The 24,655-nt window shown below is 46.5% G+C and overlaps 1 protein-coding gene across 1 annotated transcript in view; it reads right to left on the bottom strand.

Moving 5' to 3' along the window:
• EPHB1 (EPH receptor B1) overlaps window positions 1–24,655 on the bottom strand; it is a 417,501-nt gene that overhangs the window by 52,743 nt on the left and 340,103 nt on the right. The window contains exons 10-11 of the mRNA XM_008512898.2: window positions 14,593–14,715; window positions 2,341–2,588 (exon numbers count right to left, since the gene is read on the bottom strand). Coding sequence (XP_008511120.1) covers window positions 2,341–2,588; window positions 14,593–14,715 — 371 coding nt within the window. The remainder of the gene's footprint in view (window positions 1–2,340; window positions 2,589–14,592; window positions 14,716–24,655) is intronic.

Genomic DNA, 24,655 nt, shown 5'->3' with positions numbered 1-24,655 from the left:
GTGAAGTACAGACAGGTGACTTGTAGAAAATAAATGACTCCTGAGAGGGACCGGAGGCTGGTTCCAGAAAATACTTTTTCTTCTAACATTGTCTCCTACTTACTTTTATTTGGCTGTCTGCATGAGATCTATGAGCACGAATGAAAGCCCCCAGGAAAGCATGGTCCATACTCTGCTCTGACACGAGAGGTCTGGCAACAAGGACAGGAGACCATGTACACTCAGGATGACTACATCTCTCCTGCCACTCCTGGACGCTTTTGCCCCAGAAATGGTTATTCATGTCTTTCATTCAACTAGCATTTGCCAGGTGCTCACTGTGCTAGGTACTGGGGTTTCAAAATATAAGGCGTAACCCATAGGCTCCAGGAGGCTGTACCAGGCAAAGCACAGGGCCCCACAGTCTACATCAGTGGTACCCCCACCCCATCAAAATCAAGCACTGCTGCCTAATGACTCAGATGAGGGAAAAAGCGTGTGCTCGCCCTACAAAGGTAGCTTCAAATGTGCAAATGCAGCTTCTAGACACGTCCCCCAGCTACCCTTCCTCACTGCAGCCCCTAAGCTCTGCCTCTGAGCCTTGGAGCCACCATGCAGCTGCCGACAGATTACCAAATAGGCCAGCTTCCTGTGGCCTTTGAACACACTGTTCCATTGTTCTAGCAGCCTGCCTGCCCGCTCCCCCACCTGCCTTGCAAATTCCTCATTCTCCACTAAGAGATAAATTCTCTCTCCTCTGAGAGAGGAAGATTTCAGTTCTCCTTTATGTGACACCTCTATAGTCCACGCTTGGAAACAAAAAGCATAATCTAGGCAGATGATGGCTGCAAGCTTTGAATGCTAAGGTCCTCGGGGGCAGGGACCTCTGCGGCAGGTTGCATTCTCTAAGATGGACATAAGAGGATCTCCCACCCCTTATGTGTAAGAAGACATCGGGTTGCTGTCCCCCAGCAAACAGTGGGGACTCTTTCCTCCCTTGGTTCTGGGTGGGCCTGTCACTATGGTTGAAGGATGTTGTGTGGCTTTTCAGGCTAGGTTATAAAACTGATACAGCTTCTGACTTTTCTTCTTAGGGTGCTTGTTCTTGGGGCAGCTTTCTGTGAGGAAGCCCCATCAGGCCACATGGAGAGATGCCAGCTGACACTCAGCATCAATCATAAGACAAATGAGTAAACAAGCCTTTGGATGATTCCCGGCCTCAGCCTTTGAGCTGCCCCAGCTGATAACACGTGGAACAGAGATGTCCCCACTGAGCCCTGCCCAAATTGCAGGTTCACGAGCAAGACAAACCGTTGTTGTGCTAAGCCACTAAAGTCTTGAGGTGATTTGTTACACAGCATTAGAGCAATCTCGCTTTCATCTCTATAAGCCCAGTACCCAGCACAGGGCGTGCCCAGAGCAGTCACTCCGTGAATGTTTTAATGACTGACTACACACATGGTCCTTTGATCTGCAGCTACAGCTACCGTTTGGCAGCTTTGGTGATGTGCGTAGCCTGCTGCTTGGTATTGCCCTGAAGTCCTTGCTCTGAGGGCCCTGCCCCACTCTTTGATGCTGCCCCCTGAACCCTCTGCTCTCAGGCTCCCCAGCAGCCCCCAGCTGTGCCTTTGGTCCCATGCAGGCCTTGCACCCTGGCCTGTGCTCCGTCAGCTCCCACTCCCCAGACGTCAGCATCATGGCCATGCTCACTCACTCCTTTTCTGGGCATAGAAATGAAAGTGGTTCCACTATGGCTCCATTGGACATGTTCTGACAATGCTCTTTTACAGATCTCCCAGCCATAGGCCTTGAGGTACCCCCATCTCTGCTGCAGGTTGGTTGGGAGTCACAATTCTTCATCAACCCCAGAAAAGACTTGTGGACGCTTGTGACACAGTCTTCTCCTTTCCTGCCCACAAGTGCCTCCTCAGAGGGCACGTGGCCCAGATAACAAAAAAGGACAACCTGTTTTATCTGTGAGCTGCAATGAAGAGAGCTGGCTGGGAGGGCGGCTGTGCCGGGGAAAAGGCAGAGATGGCCACTGGAGTGTGCGCGATCTCAGTGATTCATGCAGATACCGATGGTCATTCTTTGCCCTCCCCTATCATTCTTGTTCATCCAACAAGTATTGATCAAGGCTCCACTCCATGCCATCCTCCTACTGAGTGTTCCTCAAGCTTTGCTTTATCCTTTCCTTTTAGCAAGAAATCTCTTAACCTTGCTAACATCTCCAGTCCCCACTCACATTTCACTGGGCCATTCCTGAATGGCCAGTTAGCCTCACATAGACACTTCTCCCCAGACATTGTTCCCCAGCGTCCACCAGGGCTCACACCATCCATGCCCCTGAGCTGCTCTTACCCTGAGGAAAGAATCCAGAGCGCCATTCTCCATGAATTCTGTGATGATCATGACCGGTCGACTCTTGGTGACCACGCCCTCCAGGCGAATGATGTTGGGATGGTCGAACTGGCCCATGATGCTCGCCTCACTCAGAAAGTCCCGACGCTGCTTCTCTGAGTACCCGGCCTTCAGCGTCTTGATGGCCACATAGATTTCCCTCTTGCCTGGAAGTTTCAGACGCCCCTTGTACACCTCTCCAAACTCTCCTGCAACAAGAATGCAATTATTACCCTCTTCCTTCTCAGTCTGTGGTGCCATAAGGGGAGGCAGCTGATCAAGAACAATGGTGCTCAATGTAGAATTGTGATTAAAGTGGCAGAAATGGAAACAGTGTTGTCTCATTGTAACTATGATGTCTCAGCTCTAATCAGTTCACGGCAAACACAGAAGGAATACTAAAATATGTTCCTTACCTCAGTTCTTAGAAAGAGCTCGAGCGACTAAAGTGGAATTTCACAATATATATGAGTTTGTTTTTCCCCAAGTTTGGTTTTTCATTTGTGTCCCAGCTGAATAATTGAAATGAAATGGTCAGTTTCACTTTGGCAGAATCATAATTTGTTTTTAGCAGAGCCTGGCGCAAGAATGTCCAGGGGCTAGGGGACATGTTCAGGTACTTGAGTCCTCTGAATGAGATGTATAGCGTTTATGTTCCTACATTGCCCTGAAAGCGTTTGTGTCTATTGGGTCCCCCAGAAAGCAGACACTGAGAAGTTACTGACAGGGAAGTTAGCAGATGCTGTGCAGGATAAAAGCGGGAGGAAGCAGGACTGGCCAGGGTCCCACATTACGATGCAGACCTGCCATTATGAAAACAAAGGAGGAAACGGGAACAGGCAATGAGAGGCCCACATTGCAAAGCAGACCTGGCTGATGTAGACCTGACAGTCTCATCAACTCAACAGAGAGCTCTAGAGTAAAGAGTGTCCATTCCAGAAAGGCCCAGGCCCTAGCATCCCGCATGCTCAGTCACTGGCTGGGGCTGCCAGGAAGAGCTGGGGCTCTGCGGGAAAGCTGAGGCAGATTCCGAAGGCGCCGCAGCTGGAGGGTGGCAGCTACCTGCACTCTTGGCAGCTGAACAGTGAGCGGTTTTTCTAAGCAAACATGAGCTGTGGGCACACCTCCAAGGGTGCCATAGCATTTAAACATTTCTGCAGTAAACTCACCAGGAGTAAAAACAATTCTGGCAACACTATTTCATAGCTGCTTAAAAAACACTGTTGAATCCTGTTAAATGTGCTTTCAAGTTATTTTATGATTTAACTTGGTTTTGTAACTTCCAATTCTTTCATGTGAAACAGTTTAGCATCTCCTTGTAAGTGCATCACCGAAATGGGTGACAAAGGCTCAGGCCTTCAGGAGAAACATGGCTTTCTGCTGGGAAAACTTTCTTTTTCACTTTCAGCTTCTGGAAGAAAATGATGGAGCAAACTGAGCAATCAGATAAATTACTGGCCATATTAAAAAAGCAGGTTAACATCTCCTCTGTGATTTGGTTGGGAGCCCCTTGTGTTTTCTGCTGCAAAAAAGGTTGGGAGGAAGCTACATGAAAGGCCTTTTCATGCAAAACTGCTCCAGAGTCAACAGAACTTGTCAGAATCTAGGGCTGGAGCGGAGGTTGGCTCAAGCACCACTGGGAAGATTTCAACACGGACCTTACAATGCTGACATATATCATGTGTAACATTGGCTCTGACATTGAATCACATGCTGCTTTGGTGAACCCCTCGAGGTCACACTGAGTCTCATGCACGTTTGTAGCTTGTGCACCCCACTGCGATGACTGGTACCTCGTGGGCAGGCCCGTAAAAGTTGGAGAAGCATATTTCTTATTATCTGTTTGACTCTCACTTTGCCCACTCTTAGGTTATATATTGCTGGAGACTCTCTCTCTGCTCTATCCAAAAGATTTAGAAGTAGAAGTATTTAAATTTGTATAAATCTCTGTTTAATGCAGCATCTTCTTCTACAGCCAAACACTGTATGACCATAACCAGGGAACGGCTGGAAACAGCTCAGCCATCCTGCAGAATGCCACAAGCTGTTGAGGACTAACAAGTGAGTGATGCGGACTGATTTCAAAAGATGTCCGCTTATTGTCAAATGAAGAAGACAAGAAAAGCAAGTTACAGAATGTGATATGTAGCACGTGTCCATGTGGGGGGGGGGGGGTGTGTGTGCAAAAGAAAAAGATGGAAAAATCCATATCAGATTTATTTTTAACTTCAAATTATTTTAAAAAATGGTTATACTAGAAGGGTGGGAGTAGGAGGGGGAAGGACAGGATAGTAAACTAAGTTACTTTCACATTGTTTGAATTGTTACAACAAGCATTACTTTTGTAGTTCAAATGAGTAAGATTTAAAGAAAAGTAGTGAACAATAGGGTTCTGCCATACATGTGTGTATATGTATATGTATGTATGTGTATAAATATATGCGTGTAAATATACACTTGTGTATGTCTATATCCATGAAGACATGCGTGTATGTGTATATCTGTACACATATGGAATCTATCCCTCTGACACTTTGACCTAGTAAGTATTCAATAACCAGGAGCTCAGTGAATACAAATTGCATATTTGATAAGTATACTAATTGGAGAATATTGGTTAGTACTCCTTCTTTGTTGACACGATAATGAGTTCTGTTTCTCTTAGCAAAGATTCAGTTGAGAACTGAGGGGAAAGGTATGCTAATATTTCTTCTTGGAGGAGATAGGACACCAATATTTACTGAGCACCCGCTGCGTGCCAGGCACAGTGCTGGGACCCTTGCATGTCTTAGCTCACTAATCCTCACAGCACCTTCATGAGCTTCATGACCTTCATGGGTATTATTATGCTCATTTTACTAATAAGGAAACTGAGGCATGAAGAAAACATGCCCACACCCCACAGCTGTGAGACAGGGCCAGGGTTGTGGTCCACGCCCATCCCTTTTCCTGCCACACCACCTCTCCATAGGTGTGCGCAGTTTGCAGTGTCACAGGGATCACAGCTGTATGGATAGGAAGTCACAATCCAGGCACCACCGTGCCCCAACTGTGCAGGTCCCAGCAGTTCATATGCAGTTACCGTCACAGCAACTCAGCAGCCAGCGAACAGCAAATGCAGTGAGACTGTCTCAGAGACAGATGTTATATTCATCGAAAGTTCCTGCCTGGGAGTGAGGTGGGATGAGAATATTTGTGAATCAGAATACTCATCAGTTTCTACACATCAGTGTGTGGAGTTTGGAAAGTGCTCCAGGTGAATCTGACGTCCCCCACAACACACACATAAACACCCCAGTGGAGGGCTTCTTGTCTACACCAGTGGTTCCCAAAGCTGGTTGCCCACTCAGTCAGCTGAGGAGCTTTACAAAGTACACAGGCCTGGGTCCCACCTTCAGCAATTCTGATTCGTGGGTCTGGGTGCAGCCTGGGCACGGACACATTTGAAAGCTGCCTGCAGGATCAGCTACATGATTTGCAGGGTCTAGTGCAAAACGAAAACTCAGGACTCCTTGTTCAAAGATTAAGAATTTCAAGACTGTGACAGTAGAATTTAAACTAAGTGTGGGCCCTTCTGAGCATGGGGCCCCGTCCCACGGTACTGGTCACAGGCCCGTGAAGCTAGGCCCGGCCGCCTAGGTGGTTCAATGTGCAGGCAAGACTGAGAACCACGGGTCTAAACTACCCAAGCGTATTTCAAATGGATTAGGGAGCTGCCAATGGCCTTGGAGTCCCCGGAATTTATCCCCACCCCTTCAAATTCTTTTGAAAGCAGTGCATATGGCTGCCTGTCCCCGCACAGGGCCTGACGCCGTGATGGCTTTATAGACGTGAGCAAAGAGGAAGAAGAGAAGAAGGAAGGAAGGAACAAACAAACGAAGGTGTGGCTTTGAAAAGTTCTAGCTATACAGGATGGTGTGGATCACATTACCTTCCTAACTGACAGACGTCATCTCATTGTTTAATCTTTGTGCCGATTGGTCTTCAAGTGCAATGCTTCTAATGCTTTAGTTTTAAATTACATCCTCTGCAGGGTCTCATTGTATCGTTTTTAAAAATTGTAAAATAAAAAGCATGCTCTCCTGAGAGGATTTTTAGGGCAGTGAAACTACTCTGTATGAAACTGTAATGATGGGTACACATCATTATACGTTTGTTCAAACCCACAGACTGTTCCACACCAAGAGGGAACCCTAATGTACACTGTGCACTTTGGGTGATAATGATGTGTCAGTGTAGGCCCATCGGCTGTAACAAATGTACGACTGCATGTGTGGAGCAGAGGGTACGTGGAAAATCTCTGTACCTTCTGCTCACCATTCCTGTGAACTAAAATTGCTCTAAAAAAATAAAGTCAAAAAAAAGGGCTCTCCTTAGGTTGGGAGAGATGTCTTTGTAATGGGTCACTATGGTGGTAACGGTGTTACTGCTCTCAGAAATTTACTCCACGATCACTGGAAAGCAGCGGCTTAAAGAAGGGTGATTCTGTAAAAATCGCCCTTTCCTGTCTGGCAAAGAAATGACTTCATATTCTCCAAGCCCAGAGGTTTTCAAAGCCCAACTGCAGAGGAAGTCACTCAATCCACAGTCCTCTCTCAGAGGCTGTGGTCCACCCTGTAGTTAGTGGCCCTGGTGCAGTGGGGAGAAACTCTGGTGGGAGCAAAAGAAGCAGCTCACGTCTGCACCAGCCCCACCACACGCTCAGGGCGAGGCACTCCTCCAGCCTCAGCGTTCCCAGCTCTACACAATCAAAAGAAATGATTGACGGAGGGCCTTCCTAACAAGGTGTGGTGTGTATGTGAAAGTGCTTTGTAAACTACAAAGATGTGGGTGGTGGTTTAAAGAAGACAAGCCACGGAGAGGGGCCTGGTTGGGAGGACAGGGATGGGCACTGGAAGAGAAAATGGGGGAAGGAGGTTTCTGCAGCCCAGTGGGACCTGAAGGAGGTTGATCCAGCCACAGCAGGATGTCAGCCAGGGGTAGTGGGGGAGTCATGCTGCCGTATCTGCACATGGTGGGTTGTCCCCAGGTGAGCCCAGGGTGCTGAAGTCTGGGGGCTCTGGCCCTCTAGCGCCTCCACAGCCTCAGAGGGAGTGGGAGTCAATGGGCTGTTATTACCAATATGTAGAAAACCAAGGCCTCGTGTCGCTTACGATCTAAGAACTGCTGTCACCTGTGATCTTTAACTTCAGGCTCATACACTATTCTCAAGAAACTATTTTTGCTTTTTTGACATCTTTTCTGTAATTAGAGCCAGAACTTGATGCCTGTGGTGCTTTGATTTGCTGTGATCTAAACACTAAAGAGCTTCCTTTTATATGAGCTCCAAATCATGCCCATATGTTTTCCATTTTTTTAAATAAAAATTCATAGTACCTAAAAAATAGCTTCAACACATGCAGCATTAACATTATTTTTAAAATAGATGCTTACAAGAAACCATTGGGTAGTGGCTGCGGTTGATTCTTTCTATGAAGATCCCGTACTGACTGTGACTGCAGTCAGCCTAATTTTGGTCTGGCTGGACTTTGATTGGCAGCACTTTTGCAGCTGACCTTGGAGCCTCTCCTACGGCAAAACCTCCCCTTGGCTAGGACCCAGCTCCAGCTTTAGGGAAGTTTGGTGGCCATTGGCTCTCAGTGGTGGTTCTCAAAGTGTGATGTCTGCTCAACAGCATCAGCATCACCCCAGAACTTGTTTGAAATGCAGGTTCTTGAGGCCCGCCTGGACCTATCAGAAGCTCAGGAGCCTCGGTTTTAACACACCTCCAGGTGATTCGGGTGTCTGGCTGGAGTTTGAGAACCAAGGCCCTCAAGGCTGTCAGCTGAGGGTCATTTAGCCAGTTCCTGTGACTGTCCTCCCAGACAGCTGCTGAAATTATTCTGTACAAGTTTCAGCTCCTTGCCAGATCCTCTCTTCTACCTTCCTTGACAAAACGAGGAAGAGAGAAAAATGGTTCAGCAGCATTAAATGCCTCAACTGTGATATATAAAATCAGAAGGAAAGAATTTTCAATTTTTGAAAATGAAACATCCAACCTGCCAGCAGGTATTTCAAGCTGTAGCTGTTGGCTATGTGCAGAGCAGATCTACACACAATTACACTCTTTTTTTTTTTAGCAGCATTTTGAAGTCACAAACTGCCTTAGGGGAAAAAAAAAGGAAAGCAGAGCTTCCAGTTACTAATTCAAGCTTCCACCAGAAAAGAAACTTTTAAAAAATAAATTTAACTAGATTTTAAAGTACGGTTTCCAGTAAGTTTTATCACACTCGCCTGTGTAACATAAGTAGGTTACGGCTAAACCAGGGATAGTGAAACTGTGGCAGGTGTGTCACTATCTCCTGACCCTGCACCCAGGACAGACATTACTAATTGATCACAACCCTATTCCTCCTTCTCAGCAGAGTTCCCCAGGTACCCATTACCAGGCTCCTGGAGTTGGCAAACGAGATGGAACCTGCTTAACAGACATGGTGTCCACAACACTTAATACCTAGATGGTGAGAGTAAACTGGTTTTCTCTTTCTTTGTAGCTGTTTGTGGTCCTTAGACAACTCCACACCTATATATCCCTTATTATTTTCATAATGTAAGTAAGCACATATAATTAAAAATGCTAAATAGCTTGGTCCTCGTCCTTGTCATTCTTAAGGCAGATAACTGATCATACTAGAAGAAGAGGACCAGAGGATGGGACCAGTGTATTCTAGGAAGAACATGCCCTCCCCAGGGAACGCAAAACGTCCTTGCAGCACCCCCAGATGGGGCAACCTGAATTCTAGGGCAGTGTTATCATTTCCAGCAAGGAGGCCTGGGCATCCCAAACTGCTAGATAGAGTTTACCATCAGAAGCAATGTCCCTGTATATTGGCTGCTCTTTTCCTGAACAGGAAGCAAAGTGGCAGGTGGTGTGGGGGTGACATTCACCAGACCCAGATCAGCCATGTCTGGGTTTCAATTCTTGCTCTACCATTAACTCAACTGATAGTACAACCTTCGGCAAGCTCTCCTCTGAAAGTTGATTTCCTCACCAGTTTAAATACACACACACACACACACTCGCACGCACACAAACTCTAACTCACAGGCCTCTTATGAGGGTTAAATGAGACAACGCTGGTAAAGTATGTACACGGTGAGTGTTCAGTGCATGCCAACTATTTTAATTATAATAACTAAAGACATCTATTTAATTTCCTGATCTAGGAACCCCAGTCATCTGCTGTGATTGCTACCCGGTCTGAGGCTACCCCCATGCTGCCCACTTCCACTCCAAATGAGCCCAGGAGAATCAGGTTGGCAGGTGGCCTTTCTACCAAATTATCTCCAAGAAACTCATCCTCTTCTTCAAAGAGAGAAATGCTGGCCCCCTTCCCGTCCGTGCTCATCACACAGCTCCTCAGCCAGCCCTCTCACTGTAAGCCACCTTATCCCTCACAATTAGCCATCCGCGGAAATGCGGAATCGGCAGACGATGGAGTCAGAGGAGGATGTACTTATAAACAAAATACAATTGGCGTGTCTTCCCCTAGATGACACCTGCTGGTGACACCTCTACCTACATTTTCATGCACTTGACAGTCATGCTCAGGGCTGCTGCATGCAATTACATAGGTTACACACTGCACAACCCAGGAGTGCCGTTCATATTCTAAGGCCTGATCATACATGGCAGCCCTGGTTCCTGCTCTGGGTGAGTCTACTGATCACACTGATCAGAATTAGTCAATGCCTTGGACTTGATCTGCGAGATGACTCCTATTAGTCAGACTCACGGTTACAAAGAGCTGATATTCTCCAAAGACGCCAGATGGCTGGTTGCCGTCTCGAAAGAGATTTCAGTTATTCCCATCATCCACAGGGAGAAGAGGGAGGGTCAGCCTTCCTGCCTTCCCCTGGGCCACTTTCAGATCACTGAACTCATGGTCTTACTCCACCTCTCTAGTCTCTCTCCATCCTCCCAAACTCTACCCAGTTCTCCGAATTTTTATCCCTGTTATGTTTTTACCCCAAGCCTCTACTTTCATTCAACCTTATGCAAAAAACACTTAATTGAGCACCTGAGTGCCACACACCAGGCTAGGCACGGGACTAACAAAAACACTTAGTTTCCCTCGCTCCCATGGAACTTTGAGCCTGATGATGAAAGGCGCTAAAAAAATAATTACGTATTGATTAATGAGTTCATTATAACTCAGTCTTCTTGGATGGTATCACACCCGGCTCACAGTTATTATTTTTTCTTCCTTTGTTCAACATCCTCAACAACTTTAGAAGAAATGTTGGCAGTTGATACAATTCTTCAACCTTACAGTTTCTAGATTTTACTCTCCTGGCCTTCACTCACATGCATAACCTCCACTGCCCACACCCTGGGGTCCAGGCAGCCTTCTTCTCCCTTCATGGTTTTAACCTGATGCCCCTCTTTTCTGCCCACAGCCTCCGTGCCATGTCTCCCCATCAACTCCGGGCACCAAGCCCCCAAGTCGCTCCAGTCACCATATTTGTATACATTCTGGTTTAGATCAGTTTAGTTACTTCAGTGCAGCCTTCCTTACCACCCATGATCCCAGCATCAGCCATCTCAAACCTTCTCCACGTTTCCAGGCAAAGCCCCATAACTGGTCTCCATGCCTCTGAGGTCTTACCCATCCTTTTCCATCACCCCCTTCCAGTCCAATCAAAACACACCGTTTATCAGATTCGTCTCCCCAGAACCTCATTCCTAGCACCCCCCTGCTTAGAAACCAACAGGAGCTCACCATTTCTGTGGGGATAAATCCGCACCACAGCCTCTGGGTCTCTAGGCCTCAGAATGATTCTTTAGACTTAATGCTCGATACCCTCAGGAAACTCCTCCCCAGCAGCCTCTCTCTTCCTTGTTCTCAGGATATACCGCACAGTGTCAACACATCCAATGCCTGCGTATCCTCAGGGTCCCCCCAGGTCCCTCTTCTCTGGGTTCTCCCTGCCATCAGTCCTCTCGTCTATCTCCGGGCCTATGTGTTCCTCGGGCTCCTGTCTTAGCTCTAAATCACCTATCCACTCTCACAGAGTGGCATTGTGTCTGTGTTACACAATAACCCCTGCAGGGCAGGGATTGTTAGGCATTAAGTGCATTTTCCAGCATCTACCCCAGTAACAGGCACAAATTCAATGTTTAATTAATGAGGCTCTTCTTGAAGCCTCAACTTAATCCCTCCTGCAACAAACATAGCCCTGTCCTCTGGCTCCAGACCCAGAAGGCACAGGTTCCACTGCCTATTCCTCTGCCACCTCTATGAAATAACCGTGTACCTTCTGGAAGCCTGGGGTGTGCTGGTAAGTGTTCAACTACCAGCTCTCCAGAAAAGAAAGAAACAAATATCTGTTATTTGTAACATTAGTCGGTTCCCATGGTGTAAATCCTCCTCCCATGGTTGACGTCAAGCTATCAACATGACGTCACTGAACATGGGGCTGGAAAGAGATGCACACAATTGGCTCTTGCGAGCTAGTGCCAGCTGGCTCCAGCACACCACTGCTGGAAGGTTATATTAATTTTCCTCCTCAAATCATCTAGTTTTCCTCTACTGTCTCATTCTCTAATGAGTTTGCCCAAAATATACTTTTTCTACTAGTTTTCATCCTTGAAAGCTCAGGCCACAGGTTATCTCCTTTGTCAAGAGAACAAGGAGCTGGACACTGCTCTGTGTTGGCCCACGGTGTTGTGGATGATATAAGATCATGAACAGTTACTGGCCCGTTTCCCACTAAGACTGTCAGACCTGTGAGGGGGAGAGCTGTTTGTTCCTCTCTGGAACTCCACATCTGGCAGTCAAGAAGTACCCAATAAGAGCTTGTTGAGGGAAGGAAGGAAGGAAAACACAAATGAAGGAGGGATAAATGACTTTTGATTCTTCTTTTCATGTTTTATTACCATTTTTCAACCCAACTTTTGCCCCCTGCTCCAAATCTGCCAGGTGGCTAAGAGAAATACTGAACTACACTATATAAATCTTACCTTAGAAAATTCCCTTTTTTTTTTTTTCTTAAACTCGACCTTCACATCTGCTCTTTTAGCACAAAATGAAATCAGTCTCAGTGAGGGAGAAGCAAGAGTGGTGACAGAGGAGAAAAAGAACTGGAGAATGGAGAGAGATTGATTCCAGCCCAGAGTGTCTCCTGTTAAAATTGCATCAAGTTACACTTAGTGAATCCGCATCCACAGGGATTAGCTCTGGGATTTCTGAATCGCGAAGAGATGGGTGTTTGGTAGAGGATGGTCAGCAGCAACTGGGCAGAGGTCTTTATCCCATGCTGCTGGGAGTCTTATAAACTGCTACATGTATCAATCTCTCCCAGTACCATGGGAGCCCGGAGAAGACTACGCCTTCTCTGAGCAGAATGCACAAACACGGCAGCATCAGCAAAGGCTACACAAAAATGAAGGTGAAGGATGGAGCAGGGCCATCAATTGTCCCTTTACAGGCATCCAGCAGTTGATGAGCTCACCCCAAATCGTAACTCCCCAGCAGGGTCATAAAATGAGAAGGCTCTTTACTCCTCCCCTGACAAAGGCAGAACGGGGCTGCTGTGTGCTCTCTGGGATGAAATGCAGGTCAGAACACATTGCTCTAAGTACATGACGTAAATAACAACATTAAAATCACTAGTACCATTACCACATGACATAACAACAATTAATAATGTGGAGAAACAGGGTGCAGGACTGAAAGCCCACCTCCCCAACACCCTTTCAAGTTTGCTGGAGAAATCTGAGCCCCTAAGGGTAATCCAATTTATCTGGTACCCAGCCTTCCAAGGCATGATGCTTAAATATGTCAGCATCTAACGAGGAAGAGAAAATTATCTGCACAGAAGTAAAGTCGTGGTTCAGTAACATATCTAATGAAAGTCAATGGGAAATATGTATAGACTGATGTGGATCAGATTTTGGTCAGCCGGCTGGAACTCCTGAGGGGCTGGCGAGAGGAGAGTGCTGTGTCCTTACAGGGAGAGTCCCAGCACCCACCACAGAGATACCATGAGGTTAGAGCTCTTTAAGAGGGAAAACAGAGCATGAAAATGGTGGCCTAATGGATCAAGCTTTCAAATGTGACTTCCAATTTCACAAATGGCTTTTTGACCCCTCAGTGCATTAAGAAAGGCAGTGAATGGAAGGACAATGACTTCCCCCTAAAAATAATATATGAAGTGGCTGTCTGTAAGACTTTAACTAAACATATTTTATTGAGTTAAAACACTATTGGAAAAGGCAACTCCATGGCTCTCCAAATATTGATACAAATAAAGCACTTCTAGACACAGGAGCTAAAAAAGAAGACTACAGCATACAAATGAAGAGAGCTTGAACAATGGCTAATAAGAATTGAAGAGGAAGAAAGACAAAAAATTGTGTAGAAGAAAATAAAAGTAGAAAAGAGGACACAACAAATGCAGCTTTTAAGAAGATTCAAAGGAGGCAACAGAGGAGATAGTAAAGAGATTACTTACGAAGTATTGATATTTTGGGACATTTTACTCACATTAATAAGGCTGGGTCTATTGCCAAATTGCTTCAACTACCGATCCATTAAAGAAAGATGAAAATCCTAGATTAGTCTTTAGGTAGGATTTCCTGAGAGTATCTCAGACATTTAGTTCTCTGCTGGGCTGGGTTTCTATTCCAAAGCAGTAAGATGGGTGAGCGCACACAAGTTCCTTGGGAGTGAAATTTGTCTTGTATTACCACCCATATCATAGATCTTTTGTAGAAAATATGACTATGGGTGAGTTTTCTTCTGGAAACAGTGGTCCCTCTTCAATTCCTCATGTCTACGTCCAAATGCATGTATGTAGGAAAAGCAGAACTGAAAGTATGAGAAGAAATCTTGGCTCAAAGCCATGGAGATATCATTGTCAATGAGTGAGATACTAAGTCAGCTTCTAAAAATTTACATTTCTTTCAAAGTCTTCTCAATTGAGCATCCTACATCTATCTCCTTATCTGCATTTGGTGGTCCATTTCCAGAGCTATTTCTGAATCTTTTAAAACTACAGCTGACTTCTCTGCTTGGCCACCGTGATCAAAGTCCCCAAAAGATCCCTAGACACATATTGTAGATGGTTCAGACTCATCTGGGGAGAAGGATGGTAGAGAACACCTAGAGTGGTGGGAAGAAGATGTCTGGACACCAAGAGAACAGAAATGAGGGGAGGGGAGAGCCATACCTGCTCCGATGACCTCTTCGATTTTCACAAAAGATACATCAATCTCCTTGGCAAACTCCCGGACAGCTTCATTCGGGTCCTCATAAGTGAAGGGGTCAATGTAGATCTTCATCCCTGGGGAGCCTTATTGGAGGAGATAAGCAGGGTTAACATCCCAAAGAGGACACAATGGTCATTAAGCACTGGCCGCTGTTCTCAGCAGTAAGGGTATGGCTGGGAGGGCTGGGAGGGTCTCTCCTACACACCAGGCTGCCTCTCTTTTCCTTGCAGGGTCTCCCTAATTCTCTTCCCTCTGGGCCATGCTAGCCTAGCGCTCTGTCCTCTACTTCTCCTCCATATTTTCTTCTCTTTGAGCTCTTGATGAAATGTGGAGCAGATTACTTATAAGTGACAGATCGGGACCAGTTCCCACACCGGGCGCTCACAGAAGGCAAAGAAGCTGATTGATGCCAACCAAATGCATTAGCAGAAAAGTGGTGGTACAATGGTAGGGCAGATATCAATATTTATCAACTTGACAACATTCCTGAGTGGAGGCCACCGTTAAGGTTATAACTGACAGCTGTGTCCAGGGCTGGACGAGGGATGAGGATGGATTAAAACAAAACAGAAATTGCTATTAGCAAAACCTCAAGATGGAAGTGCCAAGACGGTATACCAGAAGAGAAACCATGAAGAGAAAAGCTTAGAAAACACTGATAAAGAAAAGAGCAAAGTCTACATAGAAAAAAAATGTGGTGGGATGAAAGAAAAATGGTAATTGAACCCCCTTGCCTTCAGACACGCTCAAGTATGAAAAACGAACAAAATGGTGAGTGAAAAATACATACAGGAACATAGACTTTGTCACTGATGTTTACAGTGGCAAGATAAATAGGTGTGCATGGGGACAAAATAGAGAATTGTCACTGCAGAAAAAATACAATCGAAAAGTGGAGGAGGGGGGACAAGAAAGGAAATGGAATCCAAGAAACAAATGGATTTGTTTATAACGTAATTTTTCAACGTTTGATGTGTCATTAGGCAGCGTATAGACATCGTTTGCATGGTGGTGGTGTGGTGGCCGGGTGAGGTCTTCAAAAGCTAAACAACACAGGCTAGCATCATATCTTTGTGAAGAGAAGGAGTTTTCCCTGCCTGCTGCTGCTGCCTGTTATGGAAGAGTCAGGTCAGCAGGGCAGTCAGGTTTAGGAAAGCATGGGTGCTGAGCGCCCAGGGGGCCCAAGGCTGAGGCTGGACCTCAGGTTCCTGAGCTCCACCTTCTCGGTGCTGGGTCGTCCCCCTCCACTGTGGCTTTTTCTCTGGTGACTCCCAGTCCTTCACACATGGTCTAGTTTTGACATTTTTCATCCAAAAATCTCTGGTGGCTCCACAGCTCTCCCAAATTAGTGTTGCCTTGGTCACCCATTCAGGCAAGGATTGGAGTGCCCGAGTACAATCCATCGGGAGAAGGAAGATACAGCAGAGAATTGAAGGGGGATATTTTCTTAAAGCCAAAGAAAGCCAGGTGCCCTGCCCAGAAGAACTGCTTTTTTCTGATAGATGAGTTATTCCCAGTCATTAATTGAAATCCCTCCTAGCACGCTAGACGGGCTGCTCTAGGATGGCCAATGCCCTCCTGGAATGCTCCTCGGAAACTTGAGGATGACAGCGTTGACTTTGGAATCTGCTGACTGAGACTTGGACAAAGCAAATAGAAATCTTCACCTTTCTAAAGAATGTTCTGATCCCTGGGGTATGGAGAGAGAGAGAGAGAGTAAGAGTGAGCGAGAGAGAGAGAGAGAGGGAGGGAGGGAGAAAGAGACAGAGAAAGTGGAGAGAGAGTTTCTACTTTAATAACAGTGGACAAAGGGGAAAATAGAGATGGGGGGGGGGGTCGTCTCTTCCTCATTTGGTATGGAGAACAAGCAAAGAGCAAGAACAGTTGAAACCAGACTGAAAGTGTCTAATGAAGCCAGATCAGCATCTCCAGGCAGTCTCACCTTGGCTTTTCCCAGCAGCAACCCTTGAGACAAGGTTTTGAAAGCAAGTAGCTGATCTGGGAGGTGATCCCAAGAAGTACCTGTAGGCGAGTGAGGAAGGAAGGCAGCCTATAAAACGTGTGCTCGCAAGCCCCTTACCACCGTGGGTAACTGAAGCAGGCTCGAGCTCCCCGTGGAAGCTCTAGGAGCTGGTGTAGGTAACCACCCTGGGCATCAGGGAGCAGTGGTGTTACCACATGTTCCCCATCAGTCATTGGGTGGGGGCTGTTTGGCCTGCTGCGCAGGTGGGCAGGAGGCTCCACAGCCAGAGGGAGCATTTAGGGGAAGAAACACAGATGCTGCAGGTAGAAGCTGGCCAGTGTGCACCGGAAGGGAGGGGGCAGGAGATGAGGTGACCACGGATCCACTCAAAATGCAAAAAAGACAGCAGGTCAGAGTCAACAACCTGCGACTTTTCCCAAATTCTGTGCTGAAATGAGAAGAGGTTGAGAGCCCAGATGCTGGGGCCCAGAGGTGAGGTCAGAATCCCAAAGCTTCTCCCTAACCCAGCATAATGCAGCAAGTCCACACACATCTCTCATACCAATTTTCTCCCCTGCCAGCGGAGAAGATAGCCCCTCCCTCCCAGGGTGGTTGTGATAGTAAATAACATATTGCCAGTGACATGCCTAGCACAGTGCCTGATGTGCAGAGACGTCTCACGACCTGATATACTCACGATTATCACCAGCGAACTGCTCTAGGAGGTGTTCGGTGAGGTAGGAAGAGGACGCCACGTGCGGTGAGTAGTAGGGAGTGTAAGCCAGTTAGGGTTATATTAGTTACTTTAAAAATAACCACTTTGTCATTCTTAGATCAAAGGCTTTTAAACAATGTATGCTGAGCTGTCCCACAGGAACTCTTCCATGGAAACTAATTAAACAATCTAGAATGTGCCGTAATGAATGGTTTGCAAGTGAAGACATATATAAGGATGAATGAGAAAGGATTCCGAGATAATGAGCTTTACAGATATTGGCCCCAATCAGTTCAGGGAAGGAGCTATTCCCAGAAGAGAATGGCTCATCTCTTGATGGTGCCAGGATTCTTTTAGGTTGTAATGTGCAACTGAGTGCACCTAAATGGGAGAAAGTTCACACTTCAACGACAGGTGCAGTTTACTCACAAAGAGAGGTTTGCTACTTTGCTGGCTTGTAGAATTTAGAAGCGTGTGTGTATGAGTGTGTGAGTGTGCACGCGTGCAATGTCATGGCTCCTGTTCTGGGGCCAGGGGCTTTAGTTGTCACTGAGGCCTTTCACAAGAAGCCGGGGAGGCTATGTGGAGCCTAGGAGTGTGATGCAATGTCAATTTAGAATGCCCTGCATCTGTACCTGAAACTGAGGAACCATTGTTACGTTAAGGAAGGGAAAGTGAAATCGAGTCTAATAAATGACTCAAACCCAGTGCTTTTCCTCTGACATGGGTCTGTTAGCACTGACCTAGGACAGCCCTGGCCTAACTCTTCTGGTGGGGTCAGGAATCACACATCCTAAATCAGAAGAGTGATTTGGCCGAGCACGTGCACATAATGGCTCCCCCTGCGTCCACCCCATCTCAGAATGACACATCTCTCCAGACCTCTCTCGGCACTACAGCCAGCCTTTCTCAAGTCCCAGAAGATGATGGGAAAAAAAATGCCTTTCGCTAGGTAGAACAGGTCATTTGTCTTTTGGCTCATTTTGTGTTTCTGCATAAATCCTGCATCAGCCTGTTCCTGCTCCCACTTGCCAGTGAGCAGTTTTTAATTATCAGGAAAATGGTATTTAGTGCAATGAATCACCAGACAGTGAACAAGGAATTCAAGTCAGCTGCGGAGTCAGGCACAGCCAAACATTTGGAGACAGGGCTCAGGAAATGTTCTCAGATTATGAGTGTTGGGGAAATATTATTAGTGGCAGTAATAATAATATCAGATGTAATATAGCTCTATAATGTCTGGCATTTTATAATGCTCTGTACAGTGCTTCACATTATTATTAATATCATATATTTCTAGTATTTTACAGTTTCTGATTATTTTTAACATAGGTTACATACTTTTAAGTGGTATGTATGGACCTAAACTAATTGCCAGTACCCTGAGACAGGAAAAAAATCTTCAATTTTATGATCTTCTGGTTTACAAATTTCTATTATAAAGATCTAATCTGCAGATATGTTTGTTCTTTGACCTCAACCCATTTATGCTGTGGCTGGCATCACAGCCTGCACTGCTTAAAGCTTTAAAGGACCATAGTCCCAGGAGATTTGCCAAACCTTAAACATGAACCAAGGCTTTAAATATATTAGGTTTGGGGAGAAATGACTTAGCCACTATCCAGAACTTTCTTGCATGGCATGGAGTAGTCCTTGAAGCAGAAGAAATTCCTGGACATCCCCAGAGACCCCACATCAGATCAGGATGCTCTCAAAAGGGAAGAGGTCGGGATAAATTCTGGCATTTCTAGCAGATGTGTGGGGTGTATCTAAAAAAGTTAGCCAGGCCCATTTACAAGTGCCAGGACGTCAGGACAGAGGAGAAGTAGGCTGACAAATGGCAGTTCTATACAGTAGGGGTCATCTGGGGGTTAAAAGCCGAAGGAGAAGACTGAAGGAGGTCCTGTGCATTCAGAAAGTACAAGATCAGAACCATGGGCATCTTGTGGGTCCATGGAAGGCATGGCTGCCCAGTAGGCTTCAGGGGTGCCAGAAGAGCTGATGTCTTCCTGCTGGTGAAGGATTCCTAGAATCCCACAGCAGGGTTCCACAAAGGTAGTGTATGAGGTTGTCTTCAGTCACCGATATCTTGTGTCTCAGCAAGTCTGATGGAGCCACGGAAAAGGGTGAATTGTGCTTCCCTGCTCCTCATTCTGGATCCAAAGCAGGCTTTGTCATCTTTATGACTCACCTATATTTGGTCCAGGTATCTAAGCACAAGACAGAAGATGTTTAGGGATCTACACATAAAGTCCAGTTCCTGGAAGGGACTTCGTCCAATACTCTGCCTCAGTACACTGATCACTCCTCATTTTTCTCAAAGCTCACTAGACATCTGACCAGTGCACTGTGCAAGTGACTGTAGGAGCTACAGGAAGAACAAAGCTCATGAAGTTCTTCAGGCGATTGAGACATGAAATAACAGGTACGGTGCTGGAGAGCCCGGAATCCGGAGCCCACACCTGGAAACAAGCTGTAAGTGCTGCAGAAACCAGAGAAGCAGAGGGCTATGGATGCCAGTCTTCGTCAGAATCCTAGAAGGACAAGTGATATGGTCCTGCACTGGAGAGGGAGAAGCTCAGAGTGTCATGAGGAGCAGCTCAGAGAGAGGTCCACTGCATGAGTGAGGAGAGTAAGACCAGCTTGAATGTGGAGAGAAGTTGGTGGGGACGGGGGGTGGGGGGTGTCTGAGATGGAACAGCACTGATGCACTAGCATGGGAGGGCCTTGACTCTCAGACAAAGGCATTAGGATTGATGCCATCGGACACACAGAGCTGACAACTGCTCCATCAGCAGGGAAGGGATGTACTGAGAGCAAGCATCAGGGAGTTCATTTTGCTGTCAGGCTGCAGCATTCACATGCATTGTTGTGGGGCAGGGGCTGGGGGCTGAGAAAACAGCTATGAGGTTGTTGCAATAATTAAGGTGTAAGATAGCAGAGTTTTCAACGTGAGTGCTGCAATGAGGACAGCAGAAGGGGTGACATAAATTTCAAAGGAAGAATTGATGGCACTTGGTGAGCAATTAAAGACAGAGAATTAAAGAAGGTCAAGGAGAATCCAAATCAACGCCAAGACTTCTAGAATCAAGTGTGCTATTCACCAGGTAATGGACTCCGGGAAAGAAACCCTATTTTTAGGAAAGTTTGCACACATGGTTTAGACTTGGAATGCACAGACAAAATATGCAAGTGCGTAGAAGTCAGTCAGAAGACTGAGAATGGAAACAGAGCTGGAAGATGGGATCTGGAATTGCGGACATGAGAGGCACAAGGGCAGTGGTTGAAGCTGTTGATGTGAAAGTTTGAAGCTGGGCAGTTTTTTGGAGTAAACCCACTGGGCAAGGTTGATGGGCACTAGAAGCAGTTTGCTCTGCCTGCTTCTGAGGGCCAAGACCAAGACAAGGAGGGGCTGTCTCCTTCCGTGAAAGAGCAGAGGTAACGGTGCCCAGCCAGAGCTTGGGGAGGAATCCAAGTGGGGAGACCCAGGGTGGGCAGCGAGACTGAATGGAAAAGATCTGAGGAGGATCTTCCTTCCACTTGGTGGAAAAAGATGGTTTCACCATCTTTTCAGGATTGGTTCTTAAAACCACAGTTGTTGCCTAATATGTGTCTCCAGGAAAAGGAAAGTGGACCACAGGCTACTTGCTACTGAGGAAGGTAATTCAGGAAAAAGGGTTTAATATCTCCCTGCTTCTGGGACATCAATGGCCAGGACAGGGAGGTCCTTACAGGCAAGCCTCACTGGCTCTGGGCCACTGAAGTCCTGCCAGGAACCCAAGGGCAAGAGCCAACCAGCTCGGGACTAAAACAGTTAACACGGTTTCTAGAGGCTCTGGCTTGCAGCCAGCAGCAGACACACGGGTGAATCCAGCTCATTAAATTTATTTGACATTTAATAAGCACCTACTGAAAACCCAGCCACCTTTTGCACCTTGGGGCCTTTCCTCCTCCCCCCAGAGGCTCTCATTTACTCATGCTCAGTTACTAATGCTCTGTTACCTCCAGAAGAGGCAGCCAAAATGTCCGTGGTCTGTCTCCCTCCACCAGGGGGTACAACAAGGTGGCCAAGGTGATTTCCAGTGGGCTGGATGTTGTGTCCTCCAAAGTTCTAAAACACACCTGCCACCCAGAGTCAAGCAAGATGGGTGTGGAATCTTGGAGCTAGATGTGCTTCTGGGTCTAATCAAGTCCAATCTCCCAGGTGAAGCAGGAATCCTCTCTACAACATCCTTTATTGATAGCTCTCTAGCCTCTGCTTGAATGCTTCCAAGGACAGAGAGCTCACCTCCTCACACAGCAGCCTGTCTCTGCATTGGTGGAGAGCTCCAGTTTGGTGGGGAGGGTATGTTCTTATATGAATCAACGTCTGCCTACTTTGAGCTTTCGCTCGATGTTTCCATTAACCTCACGGGGCACAAGAGCATCTCCTTTCCTTTGCCTAATGGCAATATGCTTGATGATGACTCTTAGGCCCCTTCCCATGTTTCTCCAGCACCAAACTGGAGTTTCTAAGTCTCCTCAGTAACAGATCAGAACTTGGTACCCTCCACAGGCAGGCTGCTCTCCTCTGGACAGGTGCTTTGCCAACATGTCCTTCCTGAAATGGGGTCCCCAGAATCAAGATAACTCTAGATGTGCTCTTACCAGCACAGAGAACAGCGTGTCTGTGTATCACTTCCTCTGAGCTCAACTGTACTTGTAACCACAGAGTCAGACGGACCTCAGTTTAAAACCTTGCTTTATAAATCACTAATTCCAAGACTCTGGACAGATTACTCGTCCTCTCTAAGGCTTTACTTCTTCACGTGCAAAATCTGCCTCATGAGATAAGTTATGAGGATTAAATTAGTTAACACATGTAAAGTGCTTAACACAGCAAGAGCTCAAAATTGGAGAATAGTAATATTCTGCACCAGCAACAGTGCTTGGCTTTTTTATCAGCTATTTATCACTCATATTAAACCTGTGGTCAACGAAATACATAAATTTTTTTTCACACAAACCCATAGCTAGTCAGGTCTTCTCCTTCTGTACGGCTTTATTTTTGTTTCAACCTAAACACTAGATTCTAGATTTATCCCTCTAACATTTCATCTTGCAGATTTCAAATTAGCATTCAAAGCTGTTGGATAGTTCTGAATTTTGATTCTGTCTTCTGTGGTGTTAGTTATGCTCTCCGACTCTTACCTGCAAACTTGATAAGAATCCCTAGGCTTGCATCTGACTCATGAATTTAAAAAACAATCCAACAAACAAAACATTGAATTGGACAAGGACTAGAATAAAGCTAGTGACTTCCTTCCTGGCTGACAGAGTCACTAACCCACTTTCTTTTGCTATGAAGACAAGCTCCGTATCCACTTGACGGTGCTTTCCCTTAGGAGAGCATCAAATATTTTTGCCCAAATAAAAATCCACTACATCTGCAATTCTTCTCGAATTTACTAAATGTGTAACCCTAGTAAATGAGATGAGGACCCACAATTTTTTCTTAATAATCCTGTGTGGTTCCCAGTGATCAGTGAATTCAGTTTTAAATGCCCAGAACCCATCTGCTCAGTATCCTCAAGACTTAGCTGGACTCAAGCTCGCACTCCTGTTCTGTAATCCCTGTGCTCTGTCCTCTTGTCCTATGTGAAAACTAGAGTGTTTGCCAGTCTGCGGTCTTTGGGCACACACTCTTTTGTTTCTGCTTTTCCCAAAGCTTAATAATAGTAGCTTTGTGATTATATCTGCAGTTGCCTGCAACACAGAGATGGTTCAGTTAAGGTTGCTTTCTGAAAGTCTTGACCCCTTACCAAGCTTTCATTTTCCTCTCCCCACTCCTACATACTTCGCCCAACTCAGAAATCAGTGAGGCATCAACCACCATCAAATGTGTAGTTATCTGAGCCCCATAAGTACCTAGTAGCATTTCCCAAATGTAGAATCAACCAGAACTTTTCTAAGATAGATTCCCAAGCCTAGGTCATCCTGTCCAGGTAATTTTTGGTCCGCCAGCACCTTCTGAGAACTGGTCCACAGAAACCACGAGAACACACCATCTATCTGCTTCTTCCTGGACACGGGAAATCCACAGTCCCACCCACTTGAACATGAGCCACAGGTTCCCAGGTTCTTCATCCAAGCATCCAGCACCACATCCAGCACAGTTTCTCTTTCCAACCTGCTTTCCCTCTAGTCTCTTTCACCCAAATCCAAAATCCCCTTTATATGCCTGTTCCCTGTGCTCCAGGCTCAGAGGAGGGACATAAACCAGTGTCCTAGAGAGCACACTGTGTTCTCAAGTTGACCAAATCTGCCATGTCCCAACAGGCTGGAGAAAGTATCTCCTTCAGCCTTTGCATGAGCTGGAGAGGAGTGTCTGGGAGGGCAGGGACCAACAGCCTTTCTATGATGCTCTATGTCCTCCTGGAGGGGAAGAGAGGCAGGCATTCTTGGGCACTGATGAATGAGGCTGGGGAGCTGCTGCAGCTTTTCTGTCATTCCCAGGGCAGGAAGCCCCCAGAGCTCCAGGATGCTATCTGCATCCCACAGTGAGGTGCATGCATGTGGATGGCCCAGGTAGAGTTATGTGGACACATTCAGATCAGGCATTACTGACCTTTCTGCCTCCTGTGGTGGGATCCAGAAGGGGACCAACAAACCACCAACCAGGGATTAGTTGTCACCACATTCTCACTTGCTCTTGACCATCAGGCACTTTGGGCCTCTGCAATCTGGAAGGAGCCCGGGCTCTGCAGCCAAGTTTAGAGGGTGTGCCATCCACCTCTGCCACCTCTGAGCCATGTGACCTGGGTAAGTCACTTAGCCTTCCTAGACTGATGCCTACCTCTTTGAGTGGTTGTCAGGCTTAGATGAGTCGAACTGAGTTACCAGAATAGAGTTTCCAGTGCATGGTAGAGAGTGGGCTTTCCAATACTAATGATCCCCACCCCGAGCCCACCTTGGGCCAGGCCCATCCTCCATCAGAGCCTGAGTGACCTCTTCTGTTACAAGTGTGCTGAGCCTTCCCCCAGCCCTACAGTCTGTCCACTGTGACTCTCCAACCGTAATAACTTTAGTCAGAGTGGCGGATGTCTGCAGGAGAAAACGCACTAATACGATTCAATGCATGAGACCGTGAGTTTAGAGAACCTGGGTGCAAAGAGGAGCCAGATATCAGGGGCTGGATAAAAAGAGAACGGTTATGAATAGAGGGAAAGGACGTTTATAAAAGACGAACTGAATTAAAAAGAAAACAGACTTCTAAGGCAGCCAAGGGAGTGAACTCTGGTCCATGAAGAACTCTGCGTCCACCCCGAGTCCCAGGGATGGCGACTGCGCAGCTTGTCAACACTGT

Source organism: Equus przewalskii, chromosome 15 (assembly GCF_037783145.1).
Source record: "Equus przewalskii isolate Varuska chromosome 15, EquPr2, whole genome shotgun sequence".
In the NCBI taxonomy this organism is placed as follows: Eukaryota; Metazoa; Chordata; class Mammalia; order Perissodactyla; family Equidae; genus Equus; species Equus przewalskii.
Note: the sequence above shows the minus strand (reverse complement) of the source record. Positions and strands in the feature narration are given on the sequence as shown.